General features: G+C 47.0%; 1 protein-coding gene across 2 annotated transcripts in view; it reads left to right on the top strand.

Annotated features, from left to right (window-relative positions):
• The window catches only part of PPP1R16B (protein phosphatase 1 regulatory subunit 16B), a gene marked incomplete at both ends in the record, with an annotated part of 36,291 nt that extends 17,992 nt beyond the window's left edge, over positions 1 to 18,299 (top strand). Inside the window, 9 exons of one of the 2 annotated variants that reach the window (XM_080354508.1) lie at positions 9,029 to 9,099; positions 11,294 to 11,439; positions 13,621 to 13,724; positions 14,041 to 14,165; positions 14,644 to 14,769; positions 15,118 to 15,193; positions 16,124 to 16,253; positions 17,034 to 17,202; positions 17,778 to 18,299. In XM_080354508.1, coding sequence (XP_080210634.1) covers positions 9,029 to 9,099; positions 11,294 to 11,439; positions 13,621 to 13,724; positions 14,041 to 14,165; positions 14,644 to 14,769; positions 15,118 to 15,193; positions 16,124 to 16,253; positions 17,034 to 17,202; positions 17,778 to 18,299 — 1,469 coding nt within the window. The remainder of the gene's footprint in view (positions 1 to 9,028; positions 9,100 to 11,293; positions 11,440 to 13,620; positions 13,725 to 14,040; positions 14,166 to 14,643; positions 14,770 to 15,117; positions 15,194 to 16,123; positions 16,254 to 17,033; positions 17,203 to 17,777) is intronic. The other variant, XM_080354507.1, reaches the window with a different exon arrangement.
• Positions 18,300 to 18,759: the final 460 nt, after the last annotated feature.

Raw genomic sequence — 18,759 nt, 5'->3', positions numbered from 1 at the left:
AGGGGTTACTTTGGGCTTGGAGGTGTTTGGCCTGGAAAGCAAATCAAATGTGTATTTTCCTTAATACAAAAAAAAGACATTCCAGATGGTGTGACTGGTCTGTGTGTGATAGGTGCTGAAATGACAGCTGAAAGAGAAGTGGTTTGAAACTATGAGGGAATAGTGGGATTTGATCAGCCCTGAAAACTTCCTGACTTCTGAGACTTGAGCTTGTGAGAGGGGAGATAAAAAAGACGTTGTCCATGCTGGGTTGCTGGTGAAGATCAAGGATAGTTGTCATATGTAGGCTCAGTGACCAAACGTGTTTCATTCTCCATGTTGGTGATGGCATTGTCGCTGATTTGTAATTAACTGAAGCATCCCGCCATTCCACAAGGCCTTTGGAGGACCTTGCTAAGGAACTCTTGTGACAATCCCCCTCTCCCAGCCCAGGTCCTGGACGTGGTCAGCAAACAGGTCCCAGCTGAGCGGTGGAGACCTTCCTGAGCCAGCCGAGAGCTGCTGCTGAGCCACGGCTGCCGTTTCTCTTCATAAATACACATAGACACAGTTACCAAACTCTCCCAAACACAAGGCTCACCTCGGGGTCTCGTTGCCATCCAAGCTATTACTGCTGAGATTTCAGCCGCTTTGCCCAATTCCTCTTGACTGAACAATCAAGAGGATGGGTGAGAGGAGAGTTTTCTTGTGCTTAAAGGGCAGAGCTGGGACCTGGGACTCAAGGGCACTGTCACAGCTGTGCTGTGGCCTGTCACTGTGACCTTGATAAAGAAACCTGAGCCTCCAGAGTCTAGATCTAACTCGGGCTGAGATGTCATATCTGTGAAATGAAGCGCATACTGATTGCAGAATCCCAGGAGACAGCCTGGAGCTCGCTCTGCTAACGGCAGTAGCACTTTTGGAGATCTCTGGATGAAAGCCTCTGAAATTCAAATCACCGAAATCGCGTAAAATTCACTACTGAATAATTACAGGTTGCAAAAACAGAAGGGCTGCTGAGGATCAGCTGGCACTTCGGTAAAGTTCAGGTTGCTGCAAAACTTGTGCAAAAGTTTTCTTTCTATAGTATTTGCTTTTAAAAAGGAAACCACAATCTCTTTTTATTTGACCAAAAAAAGATGAGGACTTTCTGCTTGTGTAGACATTTCCCTTCCAGCACTGCGTGTTTCCAGTAAGAAATGGTGCAGCTGAGCAGGGGGTGACGTTTTAGCCGGTTACACTTTAACTCCTGGCGTGCCCATGGCAGGCTCCCAATGGGGTGTAATGATGTGAGACACATCTGGGCTGGTGTGAGCTGGGGCTGGAGCTGCTCCTGGCGCTGCAATGTCACGCCAGGCTGGTTTTTAGAGGGCTGCGCTGCAGAGCGTGTCCCGGCACACCGTGCTTCTGCCTTAGGCGGGCGGTTAGACCTTGCCTACGTGGCACCCTGTTTTGTCAATGCAGGGATCCAAGGGAGCAGACCTAAGGATGTTGTTTGGTCCTGTAGCTCCTAAAGATCTTCATCCCCAATGTACTCAGCCTAAACTAAAGAGCAACAAAGTTGTTGTTTTGTTTTTTCCCTCCAAACCCAAAACGTGCTGACTGAGGTCAGAGTGGATGCTGCTGAGGGTGGAGAATGTACCGAAACAACCAGAGCAACTGGAGCTTCTCTAGAAACCAGGGCAAGGTTAGAGATGCACACCAGAGAACAAGGGTCTCTGAAGTGGGGAAGAGCCAGGGCTGCCAGTGAGCTCCTGGATCAGCAGCCTGTCCCTGTGGAGAATGGTTTGGTCTTAATTCAGGGCAGCTTGAACAGTGGGGCTGTATTTCCCCACCCCTCCACCAAAACCTCTATTCTGTTACTCTAAATAGAAAGTTTCCGGGTTTATAATTGAGACTCTTAAAAACATTCATGTGGTTCAGGTCAATGTACAGCTGCTTAGCTGAGGCCATAGGATGCCTGAAATACGAGCTGGGGCAGAGGCTGTTGATTCTGGAACCTAATAACACTTTCAAATGGCCATATGAACTATTTCCTGCTGCATGGAGCGTATTAGAGTATCCTCTTGCAAATACTGGCAGGCTGGCTCTGCATGGAGTTTGGCAGGGTTTTGCAGCTCTGCTCCTCAGGTCACCTGTTATGTTATTGTGTGGATGTAATAAGGAAGCTCTTCATGTACTCAGCTGCAAACATTTACCTCCTGACACCATTGCCCCCTTTTATCTAAACACTTCTTAAGATGTAATTTCTATTGAAGCCAATTATTTTTTTTGCTACGTTTCCCTTTTGGTACCCTGAAAGATTTATTTTCTAACAAGCTTAGTACAAACATCACAGGTGATGGTTGCTGCATATCTCAGTAGATGGGTTTTGGTCCAATACATCAAAAGTAGTTTCTGAACAGGTATATAAGTGGGATCCTCTGTGCTACTCAGATAAAAGACTTTGATGTTGTGTTGTCTGAATGGATTTGCATGTGTTGTCATGGCTTCTAAGAAGAGCTTTTTGTAGGAAGAAAGCTGGAAGTAGCTGGAGCAGTAGGAGGATGGGAGGTCCAGGTTGAGCATTTACTGATTCTGTAGGTGCCCTTTGTCTAACTCTGCCTGAAACATGAAGGGTACGAGTTGTGTCACTTGCCTGCTTGCACCACTAAACCCAACATTTCATGTGGGATGCAGGTTCCTCTGAAGCTGCTGCTGGAGGATGTGGCTGTCCCTCACATCCCACTTCCCGGTGGTGCTCTGTGCTTTATTGGTGCTTTCTGCAGAGCATCATTGCACCCAAAAAGCCAGCATTGCTTCCGAGTCACCCTTGGGACACTCGGCCTGGGTCTCCTTGATCCATAGCTTCCTAGGTCTGACCTGATTTCTTTTGTTGTGTACTCCTGAAATAGGCAGCAATCATAGCAAATAACTACTCCAAAGCATCTCTTAGCAAGAGAGGAGGCTCTTTGGCAGCCCAGGTGTCACTGTCACAATGATATTGGGGAATCTGCTTTCCTGGCTCCCTGCCCACAGAAATCCTGCTGAAGGCAGCTGAGCCCGAAGGTTATATAAAACACTTATCCCCTTATCCCTTAGCCCATCATCTATTTAAAAAACATACCAAAATGCTTTATTTATGCTTCCAATAACGGATGAGGAATGGGAAAACAACAAAATAATCTCCGACTTTAGTTTTCCTTTATGTATTTGATACCTCCTGTGTGAACCAATTTAACTGTGAGTCTGAGCAGGAGGAGAGGATGAGAATGTTTTTAAACATGATGCTACGTCCATAGAAAAGCTTGTCAGATGGCGGCATTCTCTGATTTTTATTTTCTCTATGGAAATGAGTTTGGCTTTGTTTCTGCTGCATCCTTTGAGCATAGCGACTTGCAGATGTGTAAATTGCACACTGTTACTTATCCGAATAATCCCAGGTGGATGGCAGCCATTAAAGAAAGATACTCTAGCATCACTAGCTCCAAGTGAATTATCGGAGCCTGAAGTCCTGTAGATGCAGAACAAGAAGCATGTGGGTTGCATTTGAGTTTGGGCACCTGGCTGTGGTGTATTCATCAAAGACGCAGATGTACGTGGTGGTCACCTTGTTCTTCTTGGTGCTCTGGTGGTACAGTGATGGACAGGGGAAAAGCGTAAAGCAAAAATCAATTGAAACAGATGCAAAGTTGGGGAGAAAAAATTGGACCCTGCACATTAAATAAATATATGAGCTGTGGACAACCTTCAGTTGCTGTCAGAATAAAACCTGTATATGAACTGGTGCACACGCTTCTAAGCTCTATGGGAAGAGCCTGCTGTGCGATGGGCGCTCGCAGGGGCTCGGGAAGGGTGTCCCCTCTTGAGCAAGAAGCATCAAAATCAGAAACAGATTTTCCTTGACAGAAGCAGCACCGGGGCTGAGTGTAGCTGCATGAAATGTCCCTGCCTGTGTGAACGTGGCCTGAAGCAGATGGGGCTCTGCTGGCATCTTCCCAAACTTCCCAGGTTTTGTGAGTATATTAGAAGGAATGTGTGTGCCTGGCTATAAACTAGGTGGGAAGTGTCTTAGCAGGCTTTGAACCTTCCTGAGACAGCTTGGTGATCAACCATGACGGGCTGTCTCAGTTGCTAGCTCAGCAGGCAAACTGGGCTGTACTTATTTTCAGGTGTACTAAATGTTAGAGGTTGTCTGAGCGTGGTTTGGGTTTGTTTTGGTTTGGTTTTTTACTGTGGGTTTTTGTCTTTCAAAAAACTGAAGGGAGCTGCAGAGTTTCTCAATGGACCAGGATGCGCTCTCAGTTGTACGCTGCGTAAGTCCATCCTGTTATTGCTCAGGGTTTAGATACGCTTTTAAACGCGAATATCACGGTATGCTGTGTTAGGCAGCTGGATGCTTGGCTGGCAGAGCACTCACAGCTTCGGTGCTGTTTTCCTGGCAAAGTTTATCCTGTGTAATAAATATCCCTGCAGAACCATAGCAGGAAGAATGCAGCTTTGAAGTAGCCAAGTGCATCCATAGGGCTGTGCCTGGCAGGTGGGGGTCGGTCTTTGCCAACGCACCAATGTGGCACAGGCACCTCCGGTAACTCACTACAAGTGATGCTGGGAAGAGTTTCTTCTGCTACACTGGGTTTTGGACTAGAGCTACATTTGGGTGGAAGCGACTTCTGCCGATGTGGGAAAGTACACACCTTAATGCAAGTGAAACTTCATTTTATTCAGTGAAATCAGATGTAAATGTACAAGAATTATTCTACTGCAATATTATTCAATGCAACAGTAGCTTTTAAAGGTGGCCTGAGAACCAGTAAGTGAATCAGAAGAGTTTAAATATTTTCAAAAAGAGATCGTTGAGCGCAAAGGATCAATATAAACCTGGATATTTAAAAACTAGTGGCCTGTGTGTGTATGTAAACTCAGAGCACGCAGGTAAGGCTACTTTCCAGTATGGACGGTTTGCCACTATGTATTTTTGGGAGGAACCAGGACCTCCTGTCAGGAAGGTGTTTGGGGTTTTCCACCTCCCCACTCGGTATCCATATCAGTTGGCTTATTCTCTGATGAGTTATTAATACTGAAGGTATGCAAAAGCTGGGAGTGTAATAATATCCAGAATTTTATGGTGTAGCTTATTGACTCAGGAGGAACTGCACTGACAAAGGCAGTTTTTCCTCTGTGGAAAAGTCTTTAACTAGTTTAGGAACTTTTCAGGAAAAGCTGTTTCTGGTGCAAACTCAGTGGGGAGTAACATCGATGAAAAACGATCGTGCTGGAATATCTCTTCAGGTGAGAGAGCTGATTAGCCCGCATTGAATTTTCCTCAGGGCCTTTGTAGCAGCTTCTTTGTCTTGCCCCTGATTTACGGGTTTTGGGGAGAATAAGCGAGGCTTGGATGTGCTTGGGAGGAGAGGGAGCTCTTGAGAAGGGGGTTCGTGGTGTTCAGGGAGGAGAATCTGTCTGAGGCTGCCCCGGGACTTGCGATGGAGGGTGACTTAAAACCTAGGATGTATTTTCACAGCTGTCGTGGGAGCTTTTTCCATTTACCACAGCACAGATGTTAATGATAAAATATAAATTGAAGATTAATGTATACCATCTTGGCGTGTGAGAAGATCAATTATAGGCAGAGCAGGCAGAATAATGGGAAATACATTTGAGTGATTGTTCAGTTAATATAATTTGCAATGAATTATTCACAACAGTTTGTTCACCCAGCTCTTATTGTAATCATTTTCATTCCTTCATTTGCTATGCGTTTGAAACCGCTTCCCACAACTTGTGCTTGACATGTCATGAAGTATATCCACGCACCCGGCCCTTTCTCCCCACCTCCCCCGCCTACACGCCAGGAAGGACAGATTTTAAAGAGCTCAGCACTTTCAGGCACTGAGCTCTCTATAAGAAGTTAATCATAAGTGTTAAAGTGGAGGCTGCTGTTTGCTGAATACACCAATGTGACCCATAAAAACTTACTCTGTTGGACTCGGAGTGACCTCAGCTCGCAGAAGGCTCACGGGGGACCCATCCCCACGCTATACCTTGTGTATATGGGGGAATCTTTATTTCATGAGTGATGTGCCGAGGCTTTAGCTGACAGAAGGCGATCAGCTGGTGTTGAGTGATTAATCTGTGTCCTTGTGAGCTGAAGTGTGTACTTCCTACCTGTGTGGCATCATTCATGTCTGGAGGTGGGGGGTGAAGGTTTTAGGCACCAGCAGACTTGAAGAGAAGCCCTTTGCTTGCTCAGGTCCCTGTCCCTTGTGTTGCACATTAAGCAGTGGAGCTGGGTCGGTGGCAGTGCCACAGCACCAGAGCTGAGCGTTCGGCTTCCAGCACTGCAGAGCATTGCATTTGTGCAACCCCTGTTCCTGTTCCACCGGAAAACCCACACGTGCACATTTCTCCTGAAGTTCGTCAGGACTTGTTCTTCCCGTGGGGAAGGTGTCCAGGTCATCTCTCCACAACCCTCTGCAGGTCTGTCCGCAGGGAGCGGAGGGTGATGAAGCTGCTCTTTGCCACCCTGTGCCCGGGTGCTGGGCAGGAATCGGGGCTGCATTCTGCCACAAGCTTGGTGAGATGCTGGGTAAACCCCCTCACTTGTAAAAGGGGGCATATGAAATAGGAAATCAGAGTTGTTGGAAACTTGTGCCTAGCTGTTGGGGTTTGTTGTCTGGAGCATGAGGAATACTGAATGCAACATCCCTCTGACTTTGGGGACGAGAGCCAGTTGTCGCTGCCCTGCGCTCCCCTGCTGAACCCCCGAGATGCCAACTCCAGCTTAGGACTGGTTGGAAAGGAGGTTCATTTCTTCTTCAAGCTGTGTTTGCCTGACTTATCGGTACCACATCCACACCTAGCTTCATTACCTGACTTTTCTGTGCTCTTTTCTAGTGTCTTGTGCTTGTCGGTCTTCAGTGTGTTGGGAGACACTGGGAAATGTTTGGAGGGCTGTGGGTGAGCTGGTGTCCAGGGCAGATGGGAGCTAAGGAAGGTGCACTGTGAGCATGAGGGATGCTGCGGGGGTTGCTGGAGAAGTCAAAGCTGCTTTAGGGTAAGATAAATCCTCCTCTGAATCTTAACCCTTCGAGGACAAGCTCTGTCAAGGCACAGTCACAGAGCCTTCAACACAAAATGCCACACTGTGTAACAAGCTGGAATTTATGCTACTGCTCTTCCCATAGAGGGACAGCACTTTTAAGGTTTATCTGCCAACATCTACTTGTCCAAATCTCCATAATGAGGCAAAACATGATTATGGACCTGTGTGTCATTTGTACACGATGGCTCCTTAATGACTGAGATTGAATTAAAACCCTAATGGCAGAGCATCCAAAGCAAATAAGAGGCAACCAGCTCCACTGGCTAATGACTCGCCTATCGCTCAGCTTGGATTAGAAGAGCAGGAGCTTGGGGCTGGCCAGAAACAGTAGAAGCGCAGTCATTAAATTGGATATACTGGCAGCATGTGGGGCTTTTGTTGCTGTCAAGCATGCGAGTGTCGGGGCTGTGAGCCATGCGTGGGCGTGGGGCTTCCTGCACTGGGCTTAGGGCTGGAAAAACTCAGACTCTTTGGACTCTTCATGGTGAAGGATGAGTTTTGTTCTTTGTTGTATGCTGCTCTTTTGTATCAGTTTCATCGAGCAGGTGTCAATGCCTTGAGATTATTTCCAGCAAACATAAATTCCAGCATTCATTTTGAGTCAGGTGAAATGATCCCGTGATGTAAAGTCTCTTATTTCGCTTCTGTTCTGTTTTGCCTTCCTTTTTGGTAACGTCAGACCCCTGGCTTCCAAACAAAATTTCACTTTGATTCAATTTGTCTCTCTTGCCAGTGCGTTTTCCAGGTATTTTAAACAAAGCTTCGTAAATCAACATTGATGTCATTGTGGACGTGTTTTCCATTTTCTGCTATGGATGCCAGGAGTGCTGCGTCCCCAGGGGCAGCCGTGGTGTGCTGGGCAAAGAGCTCCCTCTAACAGCGGGACAGCGCTCCATGGTGTGAAGCAGCAGCAGAGGCTGTAGGTTCTTTGGGAGCAACCAGCTTTGCTGTCATTTCAATTGCCAGCTCTGAAGATGGTTATTTCCCTTTTAGCTTTGTTAGTGCTCCTTATTTTGCAGCTCTGGTTTTGCTTAATAGTTGCATCCTTGCCATCAAGTAAGACGGGACTTGAATATCTGTTGCTACTGTGGCCTCAGGGAGATGATTGTGAACCTTGGTCTTGAGTTGTGCTGTCAGTGACATTTGAGGTGAAAAAAGCATTAGGTAGTGAAAGCTCTGGAGAAAAAGCAGGGAAGGAGCAAGTAAACAACAGAAGATGGGTACAGATCATCAAATTCTGTCAGCAGTGTTGAATTTGAAGAGTTCCTGGTGCTACTATTAATTTACTTCCACTGCCAGCCTTTTTGCTATTACCCAGTGCAAGATCTGTACCTTAGAGCAAACTTGTTTTACCTCGGGGCTGATGGCTTTTCATATGTTTCAGAAATTTGCATTTTAATGGAATAAATCTTATCCTTTCTCCCCAAAGCAGCAATAAAAGAGTAAAGCTGCTGGGAAGCTTTGTTCAAATACCTAACAGCTCATGTGAAGGGTCCAAAGCAACCCAGGGGTATTTTAGATTTGGCAGACCCCTGAACGTATTGGGTGTCTCGTCCCAGATTGACAAATTCATCCCCCCCATAGTGAGATCTCGCTTATGATTTTAACTTGGGACCCAAAAATCACTGATTGCCTCTGAGCTCTCCTGGGTTGCATTGTGCAGGCGTTGCAAAGCATAGGATAGAAATGTAGATTGTTCCAGCACAACCATATGAAAATGACAGGGGTAACAGCAAAGTCTCCTCTGGAAGGAAGTTGGGAGAAAATTGTGTGCTGGTGCTCTCTGCTGGGTAAAACCAAGAAGGCTTGTTGCTCAGCAGCACTGCGGTGGCTGCGGGTTCACACCAGTGTGGAGCTCTTGGCTGCGGGGTCTCCTGCAGCTCAGCCCACGCTGGTACAACCGAGAGCAAGAGATGGGTGGGGATCACTGATCTGACTCCTTTCCCCTCTCTCCTTCCCTTACAGTGTGTTACTTGCTGAAGAGCAACATCAGCCCAGACCTGTGCAATGAAGACGGATTAACTGCACTGCATCAGGTGAGGCGTGGAAGGAGGTCACAGCTCCCTGCACCGTCACATCTTCCTGCTGCCTTCTGAGCCGACCTGCCGGGGAGGGCAGAAACAAACTGCTATTTCATGTTGTTGCTCAGTCAAAGCAGTGAAACTTCACCGTGTTGTGCTGGTGATCCTGTTTCTTGGGGAGCAAACTGAGATCAAACCCTTCTCTTGCTGTATCCCAGACTTTGTTCAGTGATAATAAGAGCTCAGGAATTGGGGATGGGTTTCAGATGTGAACATTTCTCCCAGCCTTTAATCCTTGCAGGGCTGGGCTGCGAACTCTTAAAGTGGATTAACTCAATTTTAGAGACTCTGGCAACCCATGAGTTTTGAAGCTGGTTTAGATAAATGATGCACAGGGTGTTTGGAGAGCCTGCTGCCACTCTCTGCAGGCTCAGGGGCTTCCAGAAATCTGGATGAGATGGCAGCAGCTGATCACCAGTAAAATAAAGACTTGTCAGAGTGGTGTGTAAATCTGTGTCCTTCCTCTGCACTGATGCCACGAGGGTTTTTCTGTTATTTTAAGGCCTTTGTCCCCATCCCTTCTTGTGAGTCTTGATTTTTGGTGCAAAAGCATCAGGAGAGCGATTCCCCCTGGGACTCGCTGTGCCTGGCAGCTGCCTCCTCCGCTGCCGTGAAACAGTGGCACGGTTGTCACACGCGCTGCGAGGGCGGAACGGGGACTCGTGGCTTTCTCTCCATTAGTCCCTGCTCTAAATGCCCCCATTGACTTGGGATTTTTGACTCCTTTGCAAGTTGCTTGCTCTCTTCAAAGCTGGGTGGATGTTTGCTTAAAAATGTGAACTGGCCCTGGAAGAATAAAAGGTCCCCAGCACCTCTCCGATGAGATGCAATTGTGCACACAGACAGACAGCAGCCTGAGATGCTGGCAGCCTCATCGCATTCATCATCAGCTGAAGCCAGGGAGGATCCCACGTTGCCCACTGAAGGATCTGTTATTGTCAAGGTGCATTTGGGAGTTGAGGTGGGAACTTTGCATCCACTAGAATTAATTGAATCCCTGCAGAGGGAGAAGCTGCCACTTCAACACTATTGCCCATTAGCAGTGGCTTCCAGTGGAGGATGAAACTTATGCCTCTGTGATAACTTGGCTGTGTGACAGGTGTGATTTTAACCTCATATACAAATTATAAACAGAAATACATAAAAGGTCTTTGTCACTCAGCTGCTAAAATGCTTGCTGCGGGGTGTGATTCAGCCCCATTACAAGCCCATGTTGCATTGCTGAGCTGCGAGTCTCCCGTGTGGGTCTGCAGTAATGTCTAGACCACAAACCAGGCTTCTTGAACAAGAACTAATCTTATTTTAGTGTCTTTATTATATGTGTGTTCGTGTCAAAAAGTGAGCACGAGGTGGATCAAAGAGCAAGTTCCACCTTCCCCAAAGGAAAGCGGTTGAGGTGATTTTTGCAGCTGCCTCTGGGACTGTGGTGTCAGTGCATCAAGGATGCTGATTATTCTTTTCTCAGGAGATGAAAGGTGCCTTGTGAATTATCTCATAATTCTGAGAAACCAACTTGCATTTTTTCAGATAACTGTGGTAGGTAGCGTGAGCTGCTGAGAAGACTTTTACTCATCACATGCCAGTGTGTGGGATTTTCCCTAAGAAAAGGGAATGTCAGCTTGTCAGCTCATCCCTTGGTATGTGGTTAAACTGGTTACATTGAATTTCTGCTCTTGAATATGGAAGACCCAGTGGGACAGAAGCTGTGTGCATATTTCACAGAATGTCAGGGGTTGGAAGGGACCTGGAAAGCTCATCCAGTGCAATCCCCCCATGGAGCAGGAACACCCAGATGAGGTTACACAGGAAGGTGTCCAGGCGGGTTGGAATGTCTGCACAGAAGGAGACTCCACAACCTCCCTGGGCAGCCTAATATTTGCTATTGTTCCCTACTGGTTTTACCCCCAAACCAAAAGACCCTGTAAATCACAGTGACCTTCAGTTTGCCCAGTGTAGGGGTTCTGCATGGTGCCTTCTGACCTGCTCGGCTCCAGCTGGTGTTTAACCCTGGTGGGGATGCTTGTTGCCAAACACTGCCATATAAAGGAGGTCTCAATATGCAGGTACCCTGGTACAACTGAGCAGGTATGAGACTGATCTTCCCAAAGTTTAAAAAAAACCCAATCTGTCTGCATCTCTTCCTCACCAGTGCTGCATAGACAACTATGAAGAGATAGTCAAGCTTCTCCTCAACCATGGGGCCAATGTCAACGCGAAGGACAACGAGCTGTGGACTCCGTTGCACGCAGCAGCTACATGTGGTCATATCAACCTGGTGAAGATTCTCATCCAGCAGTAGGTGGCTTTTTGTGTGTCCCTTTCTGCAGATCTGATTCTACCCACAGCTTCTGTGGATGGAAACCGAGACTGCTTAGCACCTTGTAAGATTGCAGCGCTGGTGATTATTCCCTGCTTTCAGGCTATTAACGAGAGTCCTTCCTGCGTGGGGCAAGGGGGTGGAGGAGGAAGAGCAGAAAGGCTGAGGAGAGATGTAGTAAAACCTTAGATGACTCAGTTTCATGAAGCTTCTGGAGACTGGGCCAGAATTTGCCACTTTTTGTCTGTATTCTGGTTTGTATGTGTCTGTGTTTGTGCTTGTTGAACCACGGTCACTGGATGCATAGAAATAGGAGCAGCCAGCACGATCCACCTTCAAGCTCTTAAATACGGCTTCAGGTCTTCCAGCCACAGCCAAAGAGACACTGATGTAGGAGGACAACAGCATGTTTGTGTAGCTCAAATACTTGGGTGAACTTTGTGACCTGTCTTACTGGCTCTTAATTAGGAACCAGTTAGCTTCTTGTACTGTTTGTTCCCCAGTGGTGTGACACTAGTGCTCACACTGGACCTTCCACTTGACTTTACCAAGGCCTTAAATAAAGCTCAAGTCTTTCCTAGACTTGCTGGCAAGAAGGAAGAAGCCAGATGTGTTTTGAGCTGTCTCACGTGCAGCATTTAATGAGCACCTGCTGTGAATCCTGTCTGGAGCAGGTAGTCCTGACGCGGGAGCCTTCTCCTCCATTTCCCGGAGCGATGGTGTAGAGGACATGGTGTCCTTTGGGAGTGTTAACATAGTGCCTGCTGCTCCTCCCTGGGGAGGGACACTCCTTCCCATGACACTGCCATCTGGGACACCAGCACTGAAAATCTGGCCCTTCTTCTCTGGCTATATAATGAAGGACGTGGAGCAGAGGATGCAAACGATCATCCCTTGGAGGACGTTCTCACTTGGGTTGGGAAGTTTTTGAATGGGAGGCATAAAAATGGAGCAGACAGATGTGGAACAACATGGTGCATTCCTGACTCTTCATTGAAAATAAGGGAGTGTCATGGGGATTGGTGGCAAGGTGAGGAGCTGGAGCTTATGGTGCTGGTTGTCATAGGCTGCCCTGTGGTAAGCAGTTGCCAGTAAATTTGGACTAGAGTAGCCTAATGTCATGACCCTATACTCAGAAACAGTCTTCTCCTAGACTTTCAAGGAATAAGGCGATTTAATTTGCTGGCTACAATCAAAGTTGTCCTTTACAGGAGATGTCAAATATCAAATGACTAGTTAAATGCTGCCTTTTAAGGCAGTGCTATTGGTGATGGGACCTGGAACCCTTGCATGCCATCAGAGGAAGCGGCACACAAAAGATGTCCAGTGTCTTGCTTTTTTATTTGCTGATTAAACTAATTCTGGTACGTTGCAAATGGGAGTTTCAATGTAGCTTGCTCTGCTCAGTCAAAGAGGCAAAAATAAACAAAGAAACAGGAATCTAAATGCAGATGGATACTGTCTGCTGTGCTTCAAGGCTGGTCACTGTCGAGTTAGATCAGAATTCAGCTGAAAATATTTAACAGCTGGCTAAAACGCCACAGTTCAGAAGAGGCTGGAAATTTCCTACTATATGGGAATATGGGCACAGTGATCAATTTAACCGGCAATTTTACTTCCCAGTAGTGACCTCCTGGAATCACTAAAGCACTTAGAGAAGTGCTTTTGGACACTCAGAAATAAAAATTCACCAGTTGACTCTTTTTTTAATACTGGTTTTTGCCAACATGCCCTTGGCTCGATGGAGGGCTCCCTCCGCTGTTGAACCCATATCTTTCCCAAGTTTTCTGATCCTTGTGAACTTTTCACTGAAGGACTGCTAGATGCCCAGATAACAAGCACCTGCTTGGCATTTTTACCAGAAATTAAGCAAATAAATCACTTTGATCATTGAGAAGCTGCAGGCCTGTCCAGTGCCAGGCTCAGGAGAGGACAGGAGGTGTCACGTCCTGCCTTTCATCCACTTCTGGAATTTATCCTCCCCATTCATAGCTCCACGGCTTTGCTTCAAATCTTTCTCGTCTCACACAAATCTTGGTGACGTTTGGGCAACTATTAACCCCAGTAAGTTTTTGCTAAGCATTTAGCCCAGTGTTTGGCACCGTCTGCTCTGGGATGTCTGAGCTCCTTTCTCGTGTAACTCCGCTTTCTCCTTGCAGCGGTGCGGACTTGTTGGCAGTAAATGCAGATGGCAACATGCCGTATGACCTCTGTGAAGATGAACCGACTCTGGATGTCATTGAGACTTGCATGGCCTATCAAGGTAAGGAGGCTGAGTTCATGGAAAATACAAAAATGGGTCGATATAGTACTAAAAATTACCTTGTTTCTCAGCTCTTGATTTGCCTCTGGAGAAAAGCAGAGAGCTGCTGCCTGGCATAATTTCTTGGAACCCACCTCTGTCTAGTTTCTCTGATTCCTCGATAATGGTGAGGGCGAAGGACAGCTGGCAATCCCCTTAGCTGCATAGCGTCTGAAAAGGATGTGAGGTCATTTCAGCCACAAATCATAAGTCTAATTTTAATCAACCAGTGGAGACAATGACCCTTTTGAACTCTTCTAACTCTGAATTTCAACAGGAATTACACAGGAAAGGATCAATGAGATGCGGGCTGCTCCGGAGCAGGTCATGATCTGTGACATTCATGACATACTTGCAACTGGACAAGACCTGAACCGGACTGATGCCCAAGGTGCTACACTGGTGAGTGAAACTGCTGCGGCTTCACTCCTGTCTTCCTTCAGCCCGCAGGTTACAAAACCTGCCCCATGGCAGGAATTATACAAAATCAACACATACAGGTCACTGAGAGCAGTGAGGAAGCTATTTTGATCTTTTTCCCTGTTTTAGTTTATTGTCACGTAGGAACAGGCTCTGTCCATGAGTACGGCTGACATAACTTGATTTAAAATACGGAAAAATTATTTTTCTAACCCACGTATGTAGGTTATTTTAACAACTGATAAGGCGTGTCTTCTCCAAACAGCATTATATGCAGGTAATACTGAGTTTTAGTAACAGGAACAACCTGCTTTTGACCTGATGGCATCTGCTGAATGTGGAGCGTGCTGCCTGTCCAGATCTGGACTCAGAGGTTATCCAAGAAATTCAACTGAAACTTGGTGTATAAAACCATTCGTGGCCCTTGCAGGTGGTTCATGCTCTGTTCCTTGTCTCCTAGCTGCATATAGCCGCAGCCAATGGTTATCTGCATGCAGCTGAAGTCCTTCTGGACCAGGGGGCAAGCCTGGATGTTAAGGACTGGGACGGCTGGGAACCGCTTCATGCTGCTGCTTTCTGGGGACAGGTAAGGATGTTGTTGCAAATGGCATGTCTGAGGGTGGCGTTTCTTTCTGCCTGGACAATTGTGGAGCACTCTGCAAATGGAAGAAACCTGTACTAGGGCTGGACTCAGTGGACAGTGTCAGCTGAGGGTTTTGGGGCTCTGAAAAGAACCCATTGCTGAGAAAGTTTGGGGGGAGTATGTCTGAGCAGTTGGATGGTAGGACAATGTTTAACACCACACGCATACCACAATAATTTGAGGCGAGTTGAGCATGCATGCCATTGCTTTTTATCTAATTACAACTTTTCAGCTTTGAGGAGGACAGTGTTTACCTAAAATACCTTGATGAACCTGGCTTTCTTTCTCTAGATGCAGATGGCTGAGTTGCTTGTGTCCCATGGAGCTAGTTTGAGTGCCAGGACATCTTTGGATGAGATGCCAATAGGTGAGTTTACTAAGCTTAAAAAATAGAGATCGCTAAGAAAAACTTTTCCCCCTAAGTGTGCTGGAGTCTTCATATGGTGCTTTCAGAAGCATCAACATTATTGTTCAGGTGTCTTCAGAATCCAAGTTAGTTACTTTAACCGGGACTGAAGTTTTAAAGTGCCTACTTTGTTACTTGTGAAAACGCTTCCTGCTCATAAAAACAAGGGAGAAGGAGTTTCTCAAGCATCAAGTCTTTCTCCTGTGTGTTTCCACTCATATTATCCCTCTGTACCTTTGCTTGGGAGACTCCCTGCCCTTGTATTGTAGTCTTGGACCTGAGCAGCTGTTGAGTGTAGCCCTAGGACAGTTGTCTGACTTTGCTTTGATGCAGTGAAGTGTGGTAAACTAGAACAGGCTGGAAAGGAAAGCGAAAGCACACAAGTCTTGGAACAGATTGCAAGTAAGACTTCCAAAGTGCTAGCATCTGACCGTGTGTCCTATAACCTTGTGCCACATTTTCTTTTGGCAAAAGGTTTTCCGAGCCTTAATTGAAAAATATGCTGCATACAGGGGAGCTGCAGTCTGGTAATTCCAGAAATTTCTTTTTCCCCCCATCTTGAAGCATTGATACAGAAGTCAATGTATCTCTCACCCTTCCATATGGGTAAAGGCACAACATGCTGCAGAGATAGGACAAAATCTGGCTGAACAGCTGGATCACCGCAAGGCTGTCACAATCAGCAGCTCTGCTTTTCTGATGCTGTTTAGGTATCCAAACCATTTGTTTAAATATTAATGTGCTAAGCATATTCAGCTTAAATTTCCCTTCTTGTCCTCCTGGCATTTGTAGTTGTAAATAGAAGGAAGGTGCAGTTATTAACAGTAACATGATGTTAATGGCACCACGTTTGAACTGTCCACTTAATGGCCTGGTTTGTGTATGCCGTAGATCTGTGTGAAGAGGAGGAATTCAAAGTCTTACTTCTGGAGTTGAAACACAAACACGATGTGATCATGAAGTCTCAGATGAGACATAAATCCTCCCTGAGTCGAAGGACCTCCAGCACTGGCAGCCGGGGGTAAGCGCCTTGTTCCCTGTGGGTCACCCATGTGCGGTTCTTGGCCAGCCAGGTGCGGTTCTTGGCCACCCAGGTGAGGTTCTTGGCCACCCAGGTGAGGTTGCAGAGCACCTTACATGCAAAGAACAACCCGTCTGTCCTTTCCGAACCAACTCTGAAAAGCAGAAGCTGATTTTCAGTTGCTGAAGGCAGAGCTGCTCTGAAGAGTGGTTCTTTCACTAGCAAGAGGTGGTGTTTCTTGGGGGGAAATTGGGTCTGCACTGTTGTGGTTTAAGAACTCCTCTGAACAGAGAACCAAGTGGTGAGAATTCACCCTGTTGAGCCACTGATACTGGTGTCTGAGAATCAGTGCTTCAAAAGGATTAACTTGGGCTCCTCAGTAGTGCTTCTTATGGCCAAGATCCTGTGTTGAGGCAGTTTGTGCAGATCTTTATGTTTACCAGACACCAAATCAGTCCCACAGACCACAGAACTCCCTGAAGAGCCCGTGGGCCCTTGGCCTCTACATATATTCCCCTGGTTGCAGAGTAGATCCATTAGGTGAGCTGCATGAGATCGAAAGCAGATTTGCAGTACTACATTAAAACTCCTTACAATTCCTCCCACCTTTAATATCCACACCAATGCCTTTGCTTTGTGTGGGTGCCAGGAGCCTAAATTCACATTCCATTCCAGTGGGAGAGGTTGTGAGGTGGGAAGACGAGGTGGGAAGAGCTACAGAGTAAGAGGAATTGTCATGTCCTGCTCACAGTTTCGATGTCCCTTGTCCCTGTCCCGCAGGAAGGTGGTGAGGAGGGCCAGCCTTACGGACCGAACAAACCTCTACAGGAAGGAGTGCGAGAAAGAGGCCATCGTCTGGCAGCAACTGGGGGTGGCAGAAGAAGGAAGAAACTCAGGTCTCATTGGAGAAATTGGAGAGACTCGGTCTGACCAGGAGAATACAGACCCTGTAAGGAATCTCTTCTGTATGATGGGAGTCACCGAGGAGGGCTGGTAGTGCAGATTCAGTAGCAATGGGTGCCCTGGGGTGGAAGGTGGCTGAAAAATTAGTAAACCTCATCCATCAGATCAAATCCTCATTTGATATAAATTGGCATACCCCGCTCGGATGGAAACACTGCTTTGGATTTACAGCTGCATAGTTTTGAGATACAGCCCTAGCAGAAAATACAGTATGTGCATTTTCTCTTTACAGCTGACAAATTGGTAATCGCAAAAGAATTGTAGTCTTGTTTTGCAGTTATTTGTTTTTAATTCAGTTATTGTCATGTTATATTAATACGTGTATCTGGGTTTTTTTGTGAGTCCTTCTGAGTTAATGTTCCATGTTCCTGGTTGGGAACCAGCTCCTGGCTGGGGCTCACAGCATTACAGGGTGCTGTTAGTGGGTGAATTCAGTGTTTGTGCTACAATACCTGGCTGGTGGAAGGGCTGAGTGTGAGCAGGCTTAGGAAGTACTCACAGGATGAACTGTGTTACGAGGGATAGGGGAATATGCTCTTCTTTCATGTCTTGTTGTTACAGAATTCAGTGCTGGAGAACTCTTCCCTCCTTCCGGAGTTAGCAAACAAAAGCACTCAGTGTGACTCTGAGATCCCCCTGCAGAATGGACTCATGGCATCCGCCAGCCCTTACCAGTACACCTTCTCCAACGGGGACGTTTGGAGTATGCACGCTGACCCTGACGGCAACCCCGGCCACATGCTGCCCTACGGCAACCCCGGGCTCCCCGACACGCAGCAGTTCTGGGGCACCTACAAGGAGCACAACCACCAAACCCTCTCCGAACTGAAGCGGCAGCGGGCGGCAGCCAAACTCCTCAACCACCCTTTCCTCAGCACCCACTTCGGCAGCGGCGTGGCAGGAGTTGCCGAGAATGGGGGTGAGGCCAAGTCACACCTAATCGGATCCAGGACTTCTCCCTACAGCTCCAATGGGACCTCGGTGTATTACACAGTGGCCAGTGGTGATCCACCCCTCTTGAAATTCAAAGCTCCCATGGAGGAAATGGAAGAGAAGGTGCATGGGTGCTGCAGAATTTCATAGTCTCATCTGTTTCTCACGCCAGAGGAAACAAGACGTGGGTGGGCTGGTTGGATCCATCACACCGGCCAGGTTGTTTGCGTTCCAAGGGGAGAAGTTGGTTATGGACATCCTGACTGCGGCGGCCACGTTCGTCTTGGATTGTACTTAACCCTGCCAATTACTTCCATTGCAGTTGAATGAGTAATGCAGGTGGAGCAAGGCTCTCAGGAGAGGAAGGGATGTGCATCAGTATGATGTAAAAAGAGTCATCTTAGCCTTGCTCCATGGCAAAGGGAGGTATGGTGTGCTGCCTCCCCATCCTTGGGAAGTCAAGAGATGCCTTGGAATGAAGAAAGGATCTGAATTTAAATCTTTGCATCTGAGCCTCTTGCTGTAAGTCACCAAGCTTCTGGAAGGTGACAGTTCAGACCTGAATTTTCACTCTTGGGTGACGCATAATATCATGGAAGGGAGATCAACC

This window comes from Nesoenas mayeri (assembly GCF_963082525.1).
Source record: "Nesoenas mayeri genome assembly, chromosome: 16".
Taxonomy (NCBI): Eukaryota; Metazoa; Chordata; class Aves; order Columbiformes; family Columbidae; genus Nesoenas; species Nesoenas mayeri.
Note: the sequence above shows the minus strand (reverse complement) of the source record. Positions and strands in the feature narration are given on the sequence as shown.